Source organism: Fulmarus glacialis, unplaced genomic scaffold, assembly GCF_000690835.1.
Source record: "Fulmarus glacialis isolate BGI_N327 unplaced genomic scaffold, ASM69083v1 scaffold38084, whole genome shotgun sequence".
Lineage (NCBI taxonomy): Eukaryota > Metazoa > Chordata > Aves > Procellariiformes > Procellariidae > Fulmarus > Fulmarus glacialis.
In genome coordinates this window covers 5288-24523 of record NW_009210543.1, presented here as the reverse complement: position 1 = coordinate 24523, position 19236 = coordinate 5288, and the positions used below count along the sequence as shown (strand labels likewise).

Below are 19236 nucleotides of genomic sequence, written 5' to 3'. Positions count from 1 at the left end.
AGAAAAGGGGCAGGGCAAGAAGTCAAGGGTACATTTTTTCCCGTTGTATTCTTAAATAATGACTTTGCCAGCTGTTTGAAAAACTGCTAGAAAAAATGGCTATAATTAAAATGTTGCAAGGAACTGTTGTCGAAGAATGTGTATTTAGGCTTTTGGGTTTAAAAGTGAAGCCCTAAAAGTGTCCTTTAAGTGTTTGCATCTTCTCCTTTTCCATTTTAAGAGAACCTGCAGGGTATTTTTTTGGACATTGTTGTCTGGAATATATAGATAAGGCTCTTGATTGACTAGAAACTAATGTGTTTTGGAGGAGGCTTTTGTTAGGTTAATTCGGTAATAAACAGTAAGCCTTAATCTGCTTTCAGAGTTGTATGTATATCAAAAAAAGGAGTGGGGCATAAAATAAAGGGAGTTAGAAGAAAAATCATGATGTTTTTTTCTTTGAGGGAATTGCTATAACTAACGTTGGGCTTGTTTAACCTGGTGACAACTGTGTATAGCAGTTACACACATAGCCACTCTGTAGATTACTACTAAGTCTTGAATCAAAATGCACTAGATAAAGCTTTAAAAAGGAGCTGTACTTAAAAAAAAAAAATCATATTGTAAACAAAGGTGATGGCTTATGTGACATTATTAAATTAAAAGATTTTAAAATTATTTCTACTAAAATGCAGTTATCGCTTTGTAATCAGTTAGTGAAGAAGGGAGACCAAATACTTGTCATTGATGTTTTTTCCTCTTCCTCCTCCTGCCACGATTTTCTGGGGTAATTAAGATCACAATCGGAGTTGTTCAGTGCTGTGTTTTTTCTTTATTGAGAGAAAAGCCAGCCTTCACCACTCCACAGAATTCCTCTGGCATTAATTAAATGCTTTATTATTGAGTGCATCACAAATATTTCAGCTGTTTGATTGCTGAAATTATTCTTAGTGGAATTCATTCAGGGTAGACAGGGGTTATCCTCTTTGCAAAGTATGTTCATCCCGGTACTGCAAGGGAACGTGTGATTTGAGCTCCTTCGAATATGCTACTGCCAGGTAACTTCAATCAGTGTCCGAGCAGGAGTAGGAGTTTGGCATCTACCGGGTGTGTGGGTGAATGTTACGGTGTCTGGCTTCATGTCTGTTGGCTCTATTATAATCAGTTTCTATTTGTAGTGAATGAGTTTCTAATTTATACATGTTAATATTGGCAAAGCCTGTTACAATTAGAGTTTGAATTGAATTGACAGAGGGTACTTTATTTACTTCAGGGTTCAGAAAATTACGTAGCAGGTGCTGAAGAAGGGAAGTATTGTTTTGCTCTGTCGTCTAAATTACGACGACTGACTGGACTGCTGACAATTTGAAGAAAAATGTAATGGTCTTCCTTTTTTTTCAATTTGGTGGAAGGTAAGGAGGTGTTGCAGTTGTGCTCCTATTTGGACTGCTCAGAATGATGGCAAAATTGCTACCCAGTGAATCAAGGACATTGCGTTATATAGACAGGGCTATAAACGGCCAGTCTACTTTAGTAGCAAGGCTTCTTCGCTATAATCAGCTTACACTCCATTTGCTTAGTATACCAAGCAAACCTGCTGTGACAGTGTTTGTATAGTGTCTTATTCACACTGTCCTTTTAAAAGTTTAAGGACTGCTTAGCCACATGCCCACCTACTGTGCTAGCACTGCTGTGCATGCAGCGGTTTTCCAACAGCTATTTCCTTCTCTGATTTTCTGAACAACAGGTGATCCCTGTGTATTTGAGCCAGAATTATGGGATTGTTTGACAAGCTAGCGGGATGGCTTGGGCTGAAGAAAAAGGAGGTTCATGTTTTGTGCCTTGGCTTGGACAACAGCGGCAAAACAACGATCATAAATAAACTTAAACCTTCAAATGTAAGTAGCCTACTTAGTTCACTGCTGATATTTTTACTGCAGAGTTGATGTTTGTTTAAACTGTTTTTGCATGTTGTTGTACTAAATGTGACCATGGAAAAGATGTGAAGAGCTTTTTGATTTAGTACGGTGGAACAAATACATTTTAAGAGTTTCCAACTAACTAAAACTAAATGTAAGCATCCACGTGCATATTATGAAAACATTTCCCAAAACATAGTTAATGTGGCACGTTTTTTCCAAGATCACCCAATAAGAAAGGGCATATGATGGCTGAAATCAGAATCTGAAACAGTTTTCTTAAGTCACTTAAATAATTGCTACAGGATTCCAGTTAAGAGTGATGTGTTGAACATTTGGGATTAATACAGTTGTATAACAACTTGTGCTTGTCTACATTTATCATGTTTATTTTAATCGCTTCCTAAGAAATAATAAGTGTATAATAAATAATAAAATAGGAAATAATGTGAAGATGCACACTCAGTGGTGACTTCAGCATTTTTAAAGCAGAATAGCTTTCAAAATAAGTGGCATTTATACTTGCAGTTCATTCATCCAGTGAAAAGTGTTTCAGGCCACTAAGAGGGCCGCTAAGAGTGCATAGTATTCTGAGCAAAATTTAAAGTAGGATTACCTTGTTTCTAGGTATGTTTATGGAATAGAAATAGATGAATTTTGGTAGGTATGTTCAAAGCCAGAGGCTTGTGCATCTTGGTTATATGCATCTGGGAAACTGTGATTTCTGCTGTTTATGTTGGGACACAGCTTTTGTGTTTTAAGTTCCATTGAACTTTTCCTGAAGAATACCACTGGACATCGTTTACAAAAAAGTAACATGGTAAAGAGTCTGCTACTCTTCCATTCCTGGCAATTATTGTTCCACTGAAAATTAAATAATATTTATAAACAAAGACTATAAACTCCTTACTATCTGCTGCCAGTTGTTTGGGGGAAATGCTACAATTTGTACCAGGCAAATTTTATATTTATATAATTTTTGAGACCTTTATTGTAGCAGGGTTTTTATGTCATGCCTTAAGCAGTAAAGGATTCCTAACTAGAGTTGAACGCAGACTTCAAGATTTATCACAATAATAAGTATTAGAGAAGGTCCCAAGGGAACGACACAAGTAAAATAAATAGAATTTGTTTGCTTTACTGTAAATCGTGTAATGAGAATTTGCTTCTAAATGTCTTCATTTAATGTGATGCTTTAGGAGGGTAGCTTTGCATACAACTTGTGTTGAGTCCTATCCTTGCAAGACATGACAAATGCTCTAAGGTGTAACAAAAGTCATTAGATCAGACTTGATGAAATCGTTTATTTTTAGTAAGTTCAATGGATAGATGATTTTGAGCTCTGGATCAACCCAGTCTTCTTAAGAACAACTGCTGCTTTGCCCTAGGAGCAATATATTAGGTATCTGGCAAATACAAGTGTTTCTCCATCTGTTTGCAGTGGTTTCTTCTGGGCCTGATAAATACATTTGAAATAAATGTTAAAGAAATAACACCTCTTCTACTCTGCACAAATTTTTCCTTGGTGACAGGAACTGCTGACTAAACTGTTTACGATGGCGGAATGCCATTTTCATAATGAAGCTGCAGGTGAACAAGCTAAGCTTGCTTCAGTTGTATGCGAGGAGTCAACTGCTTATAGACAGTGTTTTTAGTAAGGGGCTCTAGAAAGTCTGTAAAAGGATTGCATGTCACTTTCTCAGACAGCTCTGTAATCCAAGGAATGTGACCTTTCTCCCTGCTCGGTATTGATGCTTCTTAAAGGAGCTATTCTGTTGTACCAACTTAGCTGATAGGTTCCTTGGCTAGCTCAGCAGCCAAGGTTATGGCTGGTTATCAGACGGATCTATTAATAATACTTTGTTTTGGCCATTCCTCTGTGGTAAATGGTGATTTCTTCCAGCGGTCTAGCAGTTTGGATAGAACTATGGTTAGGCCATTGTGTAATGTCTGCTGTATAATTCCCAATGTCAAATGGACTCCTCCAGCCTGTGGATAGAAGCTGGGAGTATGGCCAGTCTAATATCTTGATAGAACTAAACCCTCTTTTATCTAAGAGGCTTGGGATATTGTGCAGACTTGTTTGGGTTGACATTGTGATCTCCAAAGTGCACAAATATTGTGAACTTTGACCTCAGTCATAATCTTCAACCTGTTATCTTCCATGTTAACCTATCTCCTATTTATTTCGTAGGTAATATCCACACATATGTGTACATGCAGACTAATGTAAAGGGTGGAATCTCACTCTTAAGGCTAAAATTTCTTCAATGCTCTTGTCCAGTAGCGTTCACTGTATTTCCTAGAAAATACAAAACCTTGATTTTGAATTACTGTATTTTTCTGGGAACTTTTAAAATATAAAGTATCTGGATTTGTAGAAAGTTTTTGTATTGCACAGTTTGGGGAAAAATAAATCTGTAGCGTATTCATGTTTCAAATATATTTCAATATTTACATTTTCTAACTTGCACTAAAATTTGCACTTTCTTTCTTTTAAAGGCTCAAACTCAGGACATCGTTCCAACAATAGGATTCAGTATAGAGAAATTCAAGACATCGAGGTAGTAGTTTCTTTCATTTTCTCCATTTAGCGGTAGTAATATCCAATAGTTGCACTAAATTACCTCTTTCAGTGGGATGTAACTGAGTATAATGTGTGGTGATACAATGATATGACATGCAGTTTTGCTGAAGTGTTGTAGTACCCAGGGGTCCTAATCATGATGCAGGACTGACAGTGTTAGAATATATTGTATGTTCTGTGCTGCTATAAAACTATGTATGTGTTCAAAAGAAAAAAAGGGGCGGGGGGGGTAGTTTTTTGCAATGCGGTGTATAAGCATCTGATTTCTGTCTGTTAAGAATTTCAGAACAGGGCACTGTTACAGACTTGAGGAGAGACAGTTGCTTAGATGGTAACCTGTATTCCATTAAGCACTCTCACTGGACGGACTCGGAAGAGATTGCAGTTTAATCTCATTAAATGAAAAATGGTGGCTACAGCGTTAGCAGTGTAAAGATGGTGGGGCAAAGGTCAAGAAAAGGAGGAAGAAATCAGTTGAATGAAGGCTAAGATTTAGAAAGGGAATGTCGTGAGACAAAGATACTTCAAGGAGATAACCTCATTAGATATTATTTTATTATTCTGTAGCCTTCACAGTGTATTTTTAATGGGTGCAGTTAGTCTTCAAATCAAGTAGCATGCCCCACTGGATGAGAGATCTGCAAGAAAATTATTTATTCCTTGAGCTGATGTGTGGGACTGATAGGTTTCATATTTTTATAGGAGGCTCAATAACTGTATTCTAAGTAAAGCCCATAAGACAGGTTTGGGGTTTGGCTGTGTGAGAACGTAAATGGATTTATATTGCTTTCCTTTATTATGATCCTGTAGTAGGAGACACAACCTGCAAATACACCAAAACCAAAAAAAAAAAAAACCAAAAAAACCCACAGCCCACCTCCACCCCAAAACCTCCTTAATCTAATATTACAATCAAAACATTGTTTAGGGGTTGCTAAGAACTTTATACATGGCAGAGCAGCTAGTCTAGAATCAGATGATGTCTGGATTCAGAGTGAGAAGGATGTTTGGAGAGCTTCCTTTTCTAAACCTCCTCATTTTGGTGTGGCTTCCACTTGGGGAGCTATTTGGGACTACCCAAAACAGGAAAGCCTAATATGGAAGTTGATGTTGCCTCTGTAGACATTTCAGGAGTGGATCAGAATTTTTTGTAATGTTCTTTAAGTTGACTTGCTGTATTTAGCGTTTGGATGAAATCTCAAAGTTGTGAAAACTACCCTTTGTAGCTTGGTAACCTGTTATTAACACAATGTGATTTTTTTTCTGAAGGTGGAATTTTTTTTTTTAAAGCCTTCTATTTTGCATACAGAAGCCTTTGGATGTTATTGGTGCCTGTCTCGGGATAGAATTTAAGACAGGCTGTGGATTTTAAGTCATGGCTCATCTGAATTTCATTTACTCAACATTATAAACATTATTCAATACTAATGTGATAAAAAGAGAGGCTGAATGGGACCTTATTTTGTATTTGATGTAACTTTTTATAATTGGTTTAGTTCTTTTATTCAGAGAATAAACACACGTTTTCCATGTGAAATATTTCTATAATAAGACTGCAAAACTGGGTAGGATAGTTTGAAGGCAGATAGAGTAACTGGAGTTCCTTTGGGAATCTTTTTCAGTTGATCATGATTCAAGTTGATCTGGCTTTTTTCTGTCAGGGCAGCAAAGAAAAGAGTTTGGGTTGGGGTTTTGTTACTTGTTTCTGTGCCTCATACACTTCTTTTCTTTGCAGTTTGTCTTTCACAGTGTTTGATATGTCAGGTCAAGGGAGATACAGAAACCTCTGGGAACATTACTACAAGTAAGCCTATCATTTATTTTTAAGCATTGCTGTTCATATTAGCTGTCGTGTACATTATTTAAACACAAGTATGATAATATCTAGTGGTTAGAAATGATTGAGAGAAGACTTAGACCTGGTGTTTCACAGAAGGTCATTCTGGATAAATACAACTTATCTTTCTGTTCTAAAAAATGAAAATTTTTATATGCTATTGATCAGGGGACATCTTGTTGACTCAAAGATTGGATGAGCATACTAGAGATGGGATTTAAATGTTGAAACTTGTAAACCAATCCTGTAAGAAAGCACCAAGATGAGTTAGGTTTCCTATTTTTCTGTTCTTCTGTAGGTAAGTGACTTAAGACCCGAAAGATATTGTCTGATGGCTGAGATTTTTAGAGGTGAGGGAAATTAACCTCAGAGAATGAGGCACATGTAACTAAAAACTTGACCAAGTATTCTTAGATGTTACTTATTAAGCAGGATATTCACTGTACGTTATAACACTATGGTATTGCCTTATTAGTAATAGATACCATTTTCTGTTTTTCTAGCTTCTAATGAAACTTGAATCTTCATTTATGTTGTCTCATTGTTATTCTGTAATACCTGATGCTGATCTAAATAAGGTGAACAGTAGTAAACCACACAGAAGTAGCTTGGAGAAGTAGAATGGAGAAATCCTGAATATTATAATATTGATTAAATATTAATATTTCATGTGATAGAGCTTGAAGTATTCTTTAATTGAAGATTGACACTTCATCTCCTTTCTGTGCAAAATTCGCGTTAGCAATTTGAAAACTTGCTGTGTGGGTAGAAGATCTTCACTGTTGAAGAGTGTTAGATCTATATCTCCCAAATCTTTTGGATTTCAGTAACTGATGCCTTTAGGCTGCTCTCAAAATGCTAGCTGAGTGCTTCATAAGCAAATAATTTTTCTGACTGCCGTATTTAATGCAGTAACTTATCCCTTGTGTGGCATAAATGGCTTTTTTCATCATAGCAGTAAGGGAGTTTCTTAGGTAATGCTGACAATGAAATGTGCATTTGTATCTGTTCCTGATCCAGTGCAGTAGTCACATATTTAAGATTAACTTGTAAGGATAATATAAAAATAATAATGTGCTATTCAGTTTATAAAGTTAAGCAAGATCTAATTTTGCAAGAATTGCAAAATGGCAATCAAATCTGATCAAGTGTCTAAGTAGTTGCTTCAGAGTATTTGAAGCTTGCCCTTTTCTTCTATTTGGCTTGAAACTATCTTCTAGGATGTCCTCAAAGTACACTTGTCTTAAATATATGTAAACTCATGATGTGTCCCTATTACTGTTCCTTGTTTGTGAAGTTATTTTTTTATAGTAAATTCATGCTAGGACTCTGATTGCTCTACAAAAATACTGTATGCTCATAAAAATTACTTAGGCATTTTCAGCTAATAGACAACAGCTTTATTTGCTGTTAAAGTCCTGTACTCCAGAAAAGAATGGACCTTCTCATACGATCTTAGGCTTGTAAAGTTATTTCTGGTTTTCAGTAGGTCTAGGACTGTTTCTTATCAAAATATGAAGGTAGATGGTGCTGGGGGGTGAAGAATGTATCCGTCTCTCAGAGAAATGTAAAACAAAGGAGGAGTGAATATTACATTAAAATGTAAATTAAAAATACTTTTTGTGGGTGTTTATCTGAATTGGTCAGACTTTATTTTGCTTTCAAATAAGTTTCAATAAATGGAACATCAAGTCATAAAATATCCGTAAAATCCTGAAGTAATGAGTTGAATAGTTGTATATATGTTGTGACTGTGGTCGTATTGCCACCAAAATGTCTTAATGACGTGAAATAGTTGAAAGTTTTTACCTGTTACTCAAAACAAAAGAAAGATCCTGTTTATGCAGACTTTTGTAAAAGTAAATTAATCTGCATATGCCTAGTTGTTAAACAGCTGTGGACACACTGTTTTTTCTAAACAGGTAATTGACCTTTCTCTAAATAAATTTGTTTCAGTGTAGGAAATAAAGAATTTCTACAAAAACCTGTCTTGAGATTTTCTTTGTTTGTATGACCACACTGTCAGAATAGCAGTTGATTACATTTTCAGAGTTCATTTTTCAGCCTCAGTAGTGAAATCAAGCTTTTCTGAAGGGTCTGTGTAGACTGAACCTCGTATGAGTCACGCAGTTAACAACCTCATGTCTCAAAAAATTATGCAGGTTACCAAAAGATTGAATTTCAGAAATAAGGCTGGATTCAAATGTTAATGGTACATAACAACAAAAATTAGAGGAAAAAAAAATCAGGTTTGTTTGCTTTTTTTTGGTGTTTCTTCTGAAGCCTTTTCTTAATCACAGTTTAAGAGAACCTATAATTTGCCTCTTTGCTCTTTTTATGTTATGCAGAGAAGGCCAAGCCATTATTTTTGTCATTGATAGCAGTGACAAATTAAGAATGGTTGTGGCCAAAGAAGAACTTGACACCCTTCTGAATCATCCAGGTGAGGAGGCTTTTTTCCCCTTCTGTCTCCATATTTGTTATGTTGTCTTAAGAAAAGCCCTTATCTGACACATTCTGCATTCTGAGTACTTTGCAAATATTTTAGCCATTCATGAATACTAGAACAATAATAGCCTTCAATAAGTTTGGGGTATTTTTATACCTATTCACATTTACAAACTGATCATACTTCAGTTGGCTATTCTGAGTTGGATTGGTCTGTCACTAATCAATGTAGATCAGAAATTGCATTGTTCTGAGGAAGCATAGACTTTGATCCTTTGGAAGCTGGAGAGCATGTATGTGATGATGAACGCATACAAAAAAGTATCTTCCTGTCTGGATTTTTCCATGAAGACAGCTAATTCCTTTGATGTAACTTTTAATTTATTTTTTTCAGCTTCATAATTTTTTTTATTATTATTATTATTATTATTATGCTTTAGCCAGAAATAAGGAGGGATAATTATACTAGTCAGTTTCAATTGCCTATAAAAGGACATATGGGATGGAAGAGGATATGAGAGGACTCATGATTGGGGGGGTTGGTTTTAGGGTGTTTGTTTGTTTGTTTTGTTTTTATACATGAGGCTACACTTTTTAAATTAACTTCTGAGATCGGTCAATTCTTCGCTTCTTCGCCCTTCCGTATACACATTACTGGAATGTTTTTTGTAAGCAATATGCAATTTTGACTTTCAGCACTTTAGGTAGATGCCCTGACTAACCAGATCATAAAACTACAGGCAGGAAATTTAGAAGTTAAATAATCCTGTAATTTCTTATTTATTTATTAAGCTTGGTAGAGCCTTAACTTGTGGGGTTACCATGCCGAAAGTAAGAAAGAAAAAGCTGACTTGCATTTCTAACCAAGAAAAGTAGTATGTGATAGCGGCAATTATGTTACTATGATTTTATTTGCCATGAAGACTGCATATAGTACATTAGTTAATGAACAAAGATGCTGTAGCTGAGTGTGTGTGAGCTGACTGGGCCTCCTTAGTTTCATGTTCAAGGATATGGGCCACTTCAAATGCAGACACTGAAAAGACAGTTTTGCAAAGGTCAAAGGGGAGGATGAGGTGAACCAAAGGCTGCAGTTGGATTTACATAGAGGCCAGGGAACTTTGTACCAAAGCAGGTATTAAGCACAGTGGTACAAGGCTATTCCATTGGTAAAATGAAAACCACATAGGACCAAGGGTGGGAGGTAAAGACTGCTGTAATAAGTTACTAGTTTATTAGAAGGCAAAAGAGTGAAAATGTTAAGACTGAGGAGATGCAAGCTTAGGTGGGGCTTTTCACTTAGGCATGAATAGGTTGTTAATGCTAGGTCAGCACTGTTCAGTTGTTGGTGTGTTTGTGTCTTCTAGTTCTGAAAGACCATGGCTATGGGCGCTATAGGCACATTCCCTAGAACCAGGGAAGGGCAGTTTTGTATTTCTGCCTTGAAGTAGCTCAGCTCAAATGCAGCAGCAGCGTTCCTGTTTTATCGTTTCGGATTTTGATAGGTCACATCGAAGAGAAGCAAAGAGAATAAAAAGTTCTTCTAGTAGTAATGTTTGATAAAAGTAGCTGTTAACTGAATCAATATATAATTGTTTTACTATATCAATATTTCTATTTGTATTGCTGTTCTGCTTTTCTTTCTGCATACCCTACTTTCTCCCCGTCTATGCTTCTGCCTCTGGAGTGGTTTAAATTTACATGTTTACTTAAGGTTTAAGTGGATGCAGGGTAAAAACCTTGAATCAATTCCTGTCTCTGAAAATCTTATCAATCCTTCAGTAAAACAGTTCCCCCTCTTTTTGCCAGACTTTGCCTGAGGTTGTCAGGTGAAAGGGAATGTGTACTGTGAAGCATTAACAGGGTTAGAAGTTGTACTAGCTGGGACTGTTTTGTGAATCAGAACTATAAATTATTTTTACTTACATAAGTGGACAATGCACTCCACAAGTAACAGCTTGTTTTATGATCACTGTTACCGTTGGTTTTTTTTTTAATCAAACTTCATTCTTCAGCATTTTGCAAGATGGTAGTCTGTAGATTACTTGTTTTAGATATTGACTCTTGGGTCACTTGACCTCCAGCACATGCTTCTAAAATAAACTGAAATTCCTGTAAATTTGAAATTCTCTGTATAAAATTACACATCACACTTATCTAGTGTCTGGGATTTTTTTTTTTAATGTGCTAACTCGTAACTACTTGCAACTAGAAAATGTTAGCTTTCCATTAATAACTGTAAAAAGTGTGGGGGGAAATAGTAGGAAACAATGTCATAAGGTAGGAAATAATGTAAATTTCTGCGACCACCACTTTATTTAGCAAACCTCTTTAAATCTACATTTATGAGTCTATGTGGGTAGGTTGTGCCCCCTTTTAATTGCTTTTAAAAAACACTGAAAATTCCGTGATTAACTTGGCTATTTGCATATGTGATGTCAACTACTTTCTGTTGTTTTAATTTATCCATACCCTGCAACCTGTGGGTACCAGGGTTCATTTAATTATACTATAGATTAATGAAGAAGTTTCAACAAGGAGACACAAAAGCTGTTCAACTATGGAATCAAAACAGAGATTTAATGATCCTCTGTGCTTGTATTTTGAGGCCTTTGATTTGTGTTAGAAGATATCAGAGGAAAAAATAGCTCCAGATAGGGTAAATAGTTGTGAAAATGGTTAGTGTTTTGGTCAGCACTTATGATCTCTGAGTATGGATAGATAGTGTTATCTCCACTGATGTTGTGGAAAGGTTCAGTAGGAGGTTTGAAAAGAACGTAATTAGGAAGGTTCAAACCACTTCAGCATTCACAGTTTGATGGCTTTTTGGGGGTTTTTTTGTCCCTTGTCCCCGTCCCCCTGCAGGGGCAGCTCACTTATGTTTGAAGTTTTTAAATAAATCCTTAGCTTGTTTCCTGTGTGAAATAACCTTTTCTTTTTACTATTTTAAAAAGAGCCTGTATAGCAATTTTCATCATAGGGGGCGGTTTCAAGTTCTTTTTCTTTGATAGAGAAAATCTATATTTGAGTCTAATCCTGTAATTCATTCTTTGTTTAAATAATGTGAAAAATTCTTACAGTTAGTCTTGGTGCTGGTAATTTTTTGGCAGTTTTACATCTGTCAGGTTGAAGAGAGTATACTTTGTTTCCTTCCAATGACTCTCTAGTCTAGTCTTTTGTGGTAATCAGCGAGGCTTATGCTTTCGAATGTGTAAGTATGCCAGAAATTGCCAGCCAGTGTACTTGGTTTGGTCTGTAGTTCTCACTGAGAGAACTCTAGCTGAGAAAAGCTTCTGGAGAAGAAGTCCTCCTTCAAGTGAAGGATAAGGGATGTCCAGACACGTGCATTTTTTCCCTATTTTATGAATTTTATGAAGTCATGGATGCTCTCCAGGATGCTAAAGGATAATTCAGACTACCCTTATGCAACTATTGTTGTGAGGTTATGAATGAACACAAATCATTTTTCTCTCCATTTTACACACCCAGTCCTCACTAAGCAGAGATGTGTAGTATTTGTAGGCAGTTGTTTGATCTCCTGTTCCTCAGCTTCACCAGCAATTTATACCTACAGCTTTAAATATATGTATGAGGTAGGGGGAGAGGGGGTGGAAGATCCCAAAGCCTGCCAGAAAGTTTGTGAACATTCTTGAAGCATGCATCAGAGGCCATGTGACCCAACAGTGTGCGTCTTGGTAGGATACAACCTTCAGAGAATTGCAGATACAGGTGAGCAAAATATCTTCCTGTATGGTTCGTAGCTTATTACATGTAGAGCTTAATAAGTGTTGCATAATGTCATGATAGTTCTGTTTCTGCTCATGCCTAGATATTAAGCACCGTCGACTGCCTATTCTCTTCTTTGCTAACAAGATGGACCTCAGGGATGCAATATCATCTGTGAAAGTATCTCAGTTACTGTCACTAGAAAACATCAAAGACAAGCCCTGGCATATCTGGTAAATTTCCCTTTTTCTACCTTTTATTGGCGTTACTTTGTACATTCATATTTTAGCTCTATCATGCCACTCAGTATTATATAACATAAATTAAATCAACCAGATAAAATGCTGTGCTGCCACATGTGGAAACAGTAGTAATATTACAATACTTGCTATGAAACTTGTTTTAAATGCACAATGCATTCATGTAGACTGTGTCTTGAAAATTTTCACAATAGAACTGTTACCCAGATAATGAAATGGAGGACTTCTAGTGAAATCAGAAAGCAGTGTTCTTATCAGAAAAATAGCTGCCATTATTTTTTGCTGGGAAATTGAGTAGAATTGTTATCAGAGTGCTGCTGCTAGTTTGTCTTGCAGGCTTCAGAATACCAACAATAAAACCTTAGAGCTGGTTTTTTCCACTCTGTGGATGCTTTAGTAAACTACTGTTGAAAGGCCATTTAGTAAACTGTTCTCATGTGAATTCAGAGGGACACCGTACTCGTTGTACTGTGTAATGTTTGAGGGGATATTTAGTTGTAGGAGGTAGTGTCTCTTCTTTCTGAAGGATGTAAGCTTTCATATAAATAGAAGAATTTTGTGCCAGTGTTCACAAGGAAAAAAACTCCTTTTATCAGAAGTGTTTTATAGAAGTTAGATTTTTGTCTTATTAAAGTCCTCAGATACTATAAATAAACGTTAAATCAGCAGCTAAATGCTGCTGAAAACGACAATTTTCATTTTAGGCCCTTTAATATTAAACTTGATTACCTGGGCGTTGTTTTGGGGTCACTGCTTTTTGTCTCGGAAATTACACGGATGAATTCCCAAGCCCCTTGGAAGATAATTTTATAGCTAACCACAGTACAGTCCAGATTCACTGCTGTACTAGTTTTCGTAAGCTGAAGAATGAGGGGCCTTTAAACAGTTACACCACTGTGATTCAAAAGGTAGCTTTACACTGTTCTCAGTGTAGCTTAATATTAATATATATTAACAGACATTCCTAGGGTTGCTGTCACAATGAAGTGTGTACACACTATACTTTCTTCCTCCAGTATTCCAACATTCTCGCTGTGTATAGGAACTGCATGGGAGGACGGTTGGACTCAATGATCTTAAAGGTCTTTTCCAACCTAAATGATTCTATGATTCATCGCTGCTGTTGTAGGTAGTAAGCATCTTTTATAGCATAGTCTGAGGGGGGAGTTATTTAAGTGGAGGTGCTGCAGAACAACATGGCTGCCTTGTGCGGGAGCTCTTCCAGAACCCCTCTTGTTCTAGGAATGATTCCTCTGCCTTGAAACTGGAATTAAAATGGATCACATCTTGAAATGGTGTTTCCATATTGGGAAGGTACTCTAGAATATATCATTTGAGAAGCAGCCTTCTCCATGTGAAGAAAACTTAAGTAACTGTACTTAATGCTACTTTGCAATTCTGTAATTACAAGTGTAGTGATGACTCCACTAAAACTGGTATTTTACAATGCTTTCATAATTTGATTTGTTTCTTTCAGTGCCAGTGATGCTCTTAAAGGAGAAGGATTACAAGAAGGTGTGGATTGGCTTCAAGGTATATTATATGTAATTCTCTTGCTCTATTTTCATTCTGTTAAACTTTTTCATTTTATAAGGTTTTTTCTTTATTATTTCCTTTGTTTTCTTTCTGTCCACTTCTGCTGTCAGATCAAATTACACAGTGAGTACTGATGCTCTGTCATATTTGCCTTTCATTTACCTCCTTAATGTACACAAAAGATCATGTCAGTTTCTCTGACAAAAGTGTGTACTATGAAATATTAATGCATACTCTTACAAACAGTGTAACACTTTCTTGTAAACAATAATAATACTAGCTCCTGCACTTCTATTTATTATTCTGGTAGTTCAGTTTGTTCTTTAATTTATTCTTACTGTCCTGTCCCAGTTTTACATAACTTAATGTTATGTGTCAGGAAATGGTGAATAAGAAGGCTAGAAAAATTAGCAAAGTACACAGGCAAATACACTAGTTTTGATTATTCAACTTCAGTTCTTTAATCTAGAGCCAAAATAAGAAGAGCTTACATTATAATGATCATAGCATATGCAGACACTCGTAACTACATAGAAAATATCAGATCCATATTAGATGATATATTACATACACATTTTTAATTACAAACTTGGTATGGATGCTGTATATCCTTCTGTTGTGTGTTGGTAAGGATATCGTCTCTTTTGTCCTCCCATGTACTGCTAAATGTATAGAATAGTGAAGTCTGGTATTGGTTTGGTAGACTTGTTCTAATTTTAGCTCCCTAATTTATGTTGCTTACATTGTGAGTGCATTAGGTAGCACGGTATAATCTGAATCTGCAAGACGGTTTCTCGATGCTGGCGTGTTCCGTGCTCTGGCAGCCGCTAGATGTCAGCGATGCTCCAGACTCAGTGCCACGAAACTCATTTTCTTCAAAATGCAGCTAAATAATATCTAACATTGTCCCCGATTTAACATATCTCCATTTATCTATGGATACCAGACCATCCTTTCTACTTAGAATCCTTACTCCTAATTAGAAAGAGATGGTTTATTTTACTGTGCCATTACAGAACACAAAAACATTTGGTCATGTTTTCAGAGGAAGGGATATTAGCCAAAAATAGTCTTTACAAAGAGATTTACTGCCCTACAGAAGAAGTGATACATCCTCCACCATCTGCAAGAGTTCTGTGGTGGGGAAACAGCATCTTACTACTGAGTTTCCTTCACTGCTGCATCTTATTATCATAGAGGCAGATTCCAAATCACATACTTTCTCCTAATTTTAGGCATAGTTCAGGTTTTGTAATGTTTTGTAAAGTTTTCCTGTGATTTTCAGGGTCTCTGCTTATCTTTGAGGAATCTTCTAAGTTTCAATCCAAGTTTTCAGTTGATGGTTTTGTACATAGCTTCAAGCTACTTAAAAGGATCTCAAATTTCTGACAAAATATTTAAGTTGTATATGTAGATTCTTAAGCACAGTAAGCAGGTGCTTCTGCTGTCACTTACTTACATAGCTCTTTATAGCTATTCACTTCTCATGGATTGTTAAACCTCTTAATTCTCTGAGCTGAAATTCTTCATGGATGGGCTTTATCTAAAAATTTCCTTTAATTCCCTGGCTCAGTGTCCCCAAAAGCTTAAGAGGGGTTGGGTTTAAACTCTACTGTTGCCTAAGCACATGCAGTTTGGCAGTTATACTTTTAATGGATGAAGACTTTGATATTTCAAGAACAAATTTTTACTACGATTCTCCTCCTCATTCCTAGAGCACTAGATGGAAATATTTGGAACAACTCTTAAGTTATAATGGTCCCTAAATCACAGCCTGTGGCTGCCATAAAATTCAATGGAGGAAGCGACACATGGTTAATGAATGCACTGTTCTTCTTGTCAACAGCCATACTTTCCTTAGTTACCTTTTGCAGGCCCATTACAGGTAGTTCACAGATTTGGGGCATCAGGGAAAGAAAGTTTTGCCTTTTTTTCCCTAGCGAAGGCTGAGTTTACATATTTCCCTATTTTGTATTGGGGTTACTATTGCAATAACACATCATCAGTAGGGTAAACCTAACCTGTCTCACAAGAGCCTAAGCCCAGCTCATGTTTCCTATTAGTGGGGGAAATTGTGCTGATTTCCCCATTTTGTAATGGGGATGCGGTACATTTATGCCAGCTAAGGAAATGTTTGAAGTGAACTGAGAAGTGGCAATGAGGCAGCTGTATGGAGAAGTGTGGCTACTGTGAACAAAGAAGTTTTCATATGAGTTATTCAAAACAAACTTTATATCCTTTGCTTTGGGGAGTTAGTTCATGTTCAGTTATGTGGAAGCTGAAATGTGTACAAGGAATTGAAATGCGTACTTCATAAAGTAAACTTCCAGGCCTTATTCTCATGAAAGTTACCTTATAAGCCTGAAAAAGATAAAAATTGAATTATGTAGAAGAGTCTTCCTGTTTAATTAGCAACATTTGGGGAAAACAACTTGGCTGCGGAGGAATTTCAGAAGTGGATGAGAGAGCAAGTTGAAAACAACTGTAACTGCATTGTCCCCCATTCTTGTAACTACACCAGAATATCTCTTGGTGTAGTTCTGTAATCTGGACAATACTGAGTTATGTTTTCAAAAAGCAAAATACAGCAAGAATTCATCTTGTGCTAAGACTAGCTGTTTCTTTTTATTAACAGATCAGATCCAAGCAACGAAGACATGAGAGATAAATAAAAGATATATGGCGTTCTTTTACAATCTTTGTCAGTAGGTCTACAAATTCCTTGGAAAGGAAGAATGATTTAAAGAAAATGAACAGTTCAGCTAAAATATACTGTGTTGATTTGTTTCCATTTAGTAGCTCTTCCAGGAAAACTGAATGTAGACAACATAGCACCTCAGGTATGCACGTTGATGAATTAAATTGAATCTTGTAGTCACAAGATATGCTGGAGAGCGTATTTTAAAAAAAGATTTGTGTTTAACAATAAACATCTGCATTCATCTGAGTTTTAAGTGATAATTAGCCATTGGGAAGTGCCCCTCTGTTTTTTGGGGGGACACCTTTTGACCAAGTGGGAATATTTATTTTCCTGAGAAAGAATAATCAGCACTTCCTGAAATACAGCTGCATGAGATACCTACTGATTTTAGGTGCCCATTTTTAGGGATTACTGCAATTTTTTTTAATTGTAAAGTTTGATGTTGGGTTTTCAGTAACCATCTACAACAGGCTTCTAGAGGAATATTTTGATTTAAGATACAAGGATTCAAATATTCAGTGTATTTGTTACAAATGATTGCAGATGTTTTCAAGGAACTGCTTTTAATGAAATGTTATAAATTGTTTTTGTGATATGCCATGGTTATATTTGCATTTCCATCAATAAAACTTCAACTATACAACATGTCATGGTTTGGTTTTTTAACTTAAATATGTTCGTTGGTGGTCTTTACATCTTGGAGATTTTTGTTTTTCTGTTAGTTTCATTTGGAATTTGTTTGTCCATTTTCCAATGGAAATAGCACTGTATACTGTAATAAAATGGTATCTCTTTGCCAAGCTTTTTTTTTTAATTGCATATATTTGTTACACTTTCTAATAAACTAGACTGCTTTTCCAGGTATTTAAGGAGCATATGGTTGAAAGTTATATTTTGGAAACACAGTTAAGGGACAGTTCGCTAATTTACTAGATCATTAATATGAAATGTGTCTTATACTTCTGTTGTGTATAAAGACTGTTTTACTTTCAAGAATAATTTTTAATCAACTTTCTGACTTCGAAGATGTACCATAGATAACAAATTAAGCCAATGCTAGGAACTCTATTTTTGTCATGCCACCTCTTCCCCTTTAATCCCTCTTCCCTTGTCCAAGAAACAAGCAGACTGGCACTGGGAATGCTGAAGACTATTTAACTGAGTGATTAGCTGATTCCTGTGGGAGATGTAATATGTATGTCTTGCAAATGCCCCCCCCCCCCCCCATTATCATATAAAACACACAAATGTTCTGTAAGCATGCCTTCTAGGGCTCACTTAATACAGGAATATTTGGAGCAGAGAGACCTGCCTGAAATGGTAGAACAGTTTCATGTACTTTCAGTTATTATTAAACAGTTAATTTTAACTCCCCTGCTTTGCTAGAGGGAACTAAGTCTCACTGTAAAAAATCTTTCTTACAGGATGCTGTAATTCTGATAATTCTGAAAATATTTATCTTTCATGTCTCTTTCTGTGACACCTTTGGCCTTCTGTCAACTCTGAATCTAAATATCTATACAAAGGAGGAAAAATCATATATAATTCTGAGATGTTTTTCTAACTCTGACTTGCAGGGCAGATAACTTTCTGGTTTACTTTGCATTGGATAATACGGTAACAAAAATAATACTTGCTGGAAACAAGTACTTTGCTGAGTATAAGTATTTTGTAATTATTTTGGTTCACTTATATGGCTTATTTAAATGAAACATTTGATTTTAAGTTGGCATTAATTTTTTTTTATACCAAAGAAAATTTAAGTTCTTACATAAAATCTATCTGCATTTCTGACTTTTTTGAATAATCTGGACCTTGATGGCTGTCTGATTATTTTTATTTGTTTATGTTGGACTACACTATGTTTATCTTATATATTGCCTTTACTATCATGGGAAGCTGTTTGGACTTCCTGCATTGTTCTCCCACCCACAAATCTGAGGAAAGTACCCTATTGTCTTACTTTTTGCGTTCTGATGTGGTGAGTAAGCCCTTTTTGAAAACAGCAGTTAGTTATTTATGTTGATTATTGTTCCCCTTCTTGGGTTTTTTTGGGTTTGTTTTTTTTCTTCAGTTCTTTCTGTTCCTTTCCTACCTTAGGACACTGGGCTGGATGGAGACCTGTTGGAACGAGTGGGAATGGGGACAGTCCCATTAGTGAAATGCTTGATTTTTTTGTTGTTGTTGTTTGTTTTTTGTTTTTCCCCATTACTGCTTCAGCCATTACTTGTCTCTCACTTTTA

The 19236-nt window shown here is 36.0% G+C and overlaps 1 protein-coding gene across 2 annotated transcripts; it reads left to right on the top strand.

Annotated features, from left to right (window-relative positions):
- Positions 1–1724: 1724 nt before the first annotated feature.
- ARL6 (ADP-ribosylation factor-like 6) lies at positions 1725–17690 on the top strand. Of its 2 annotated transcripts, XM_009577205.1 has the most exons (8): positions 1755–1877; positions 4401–4462; positions 6221–6289; positions 8671–8765; positions 12600–12729; positions 14234–14289; positions 14403–14415; positions 16928–16964. In XM_009577205.1, exons 1-8 carry the CDS (start codon positions 1755–1757, stop codon positions 16962–16964), a joined length of 585 nt encoding a protein of 194 aa, XP_009575500.1. The 2 variants fall into 2 exon arrangements, with proteins under 2 accessions (XP_009575501.1, XP_009575500.1); XM_009577206.1 differs by lacking the exon at positions 14403–14415 and having other exon boundaries at positions 1725–1877; positions 16928–17690.
- The last annotated feature ends 1546 nt before the right edge of the window (positions 17691–19236 follow it).

What these genes read in the sequence shown, in the direction of transcription:
- ARL6 (XM_009577205.1), top strand. Translation starts at nt 1,755, where the DNA reads ATGGGATTGTTTGACAAGCTAGCGGGATGGCTTGGGCTGAAGAAAAAG. An exon ending in ATAAACTTAAACCTTCAAAT is followed by an intron (nt 1,878 to 4,400) that starts GTAAGTAGCCTA and finishes TTTCTTTTAAAG; the next exon opens with GCTCAAACTCAGGACATCGT. An exon ending in GACAAGCCCTGGCATATCTG is followed by an intron (nt 12,730 to 14,233) that starts GTAAATTTCCCT and finishes TGTTTCTTTCAG; the next exon opens with TGCCAGTGATGCTCTTAAAG.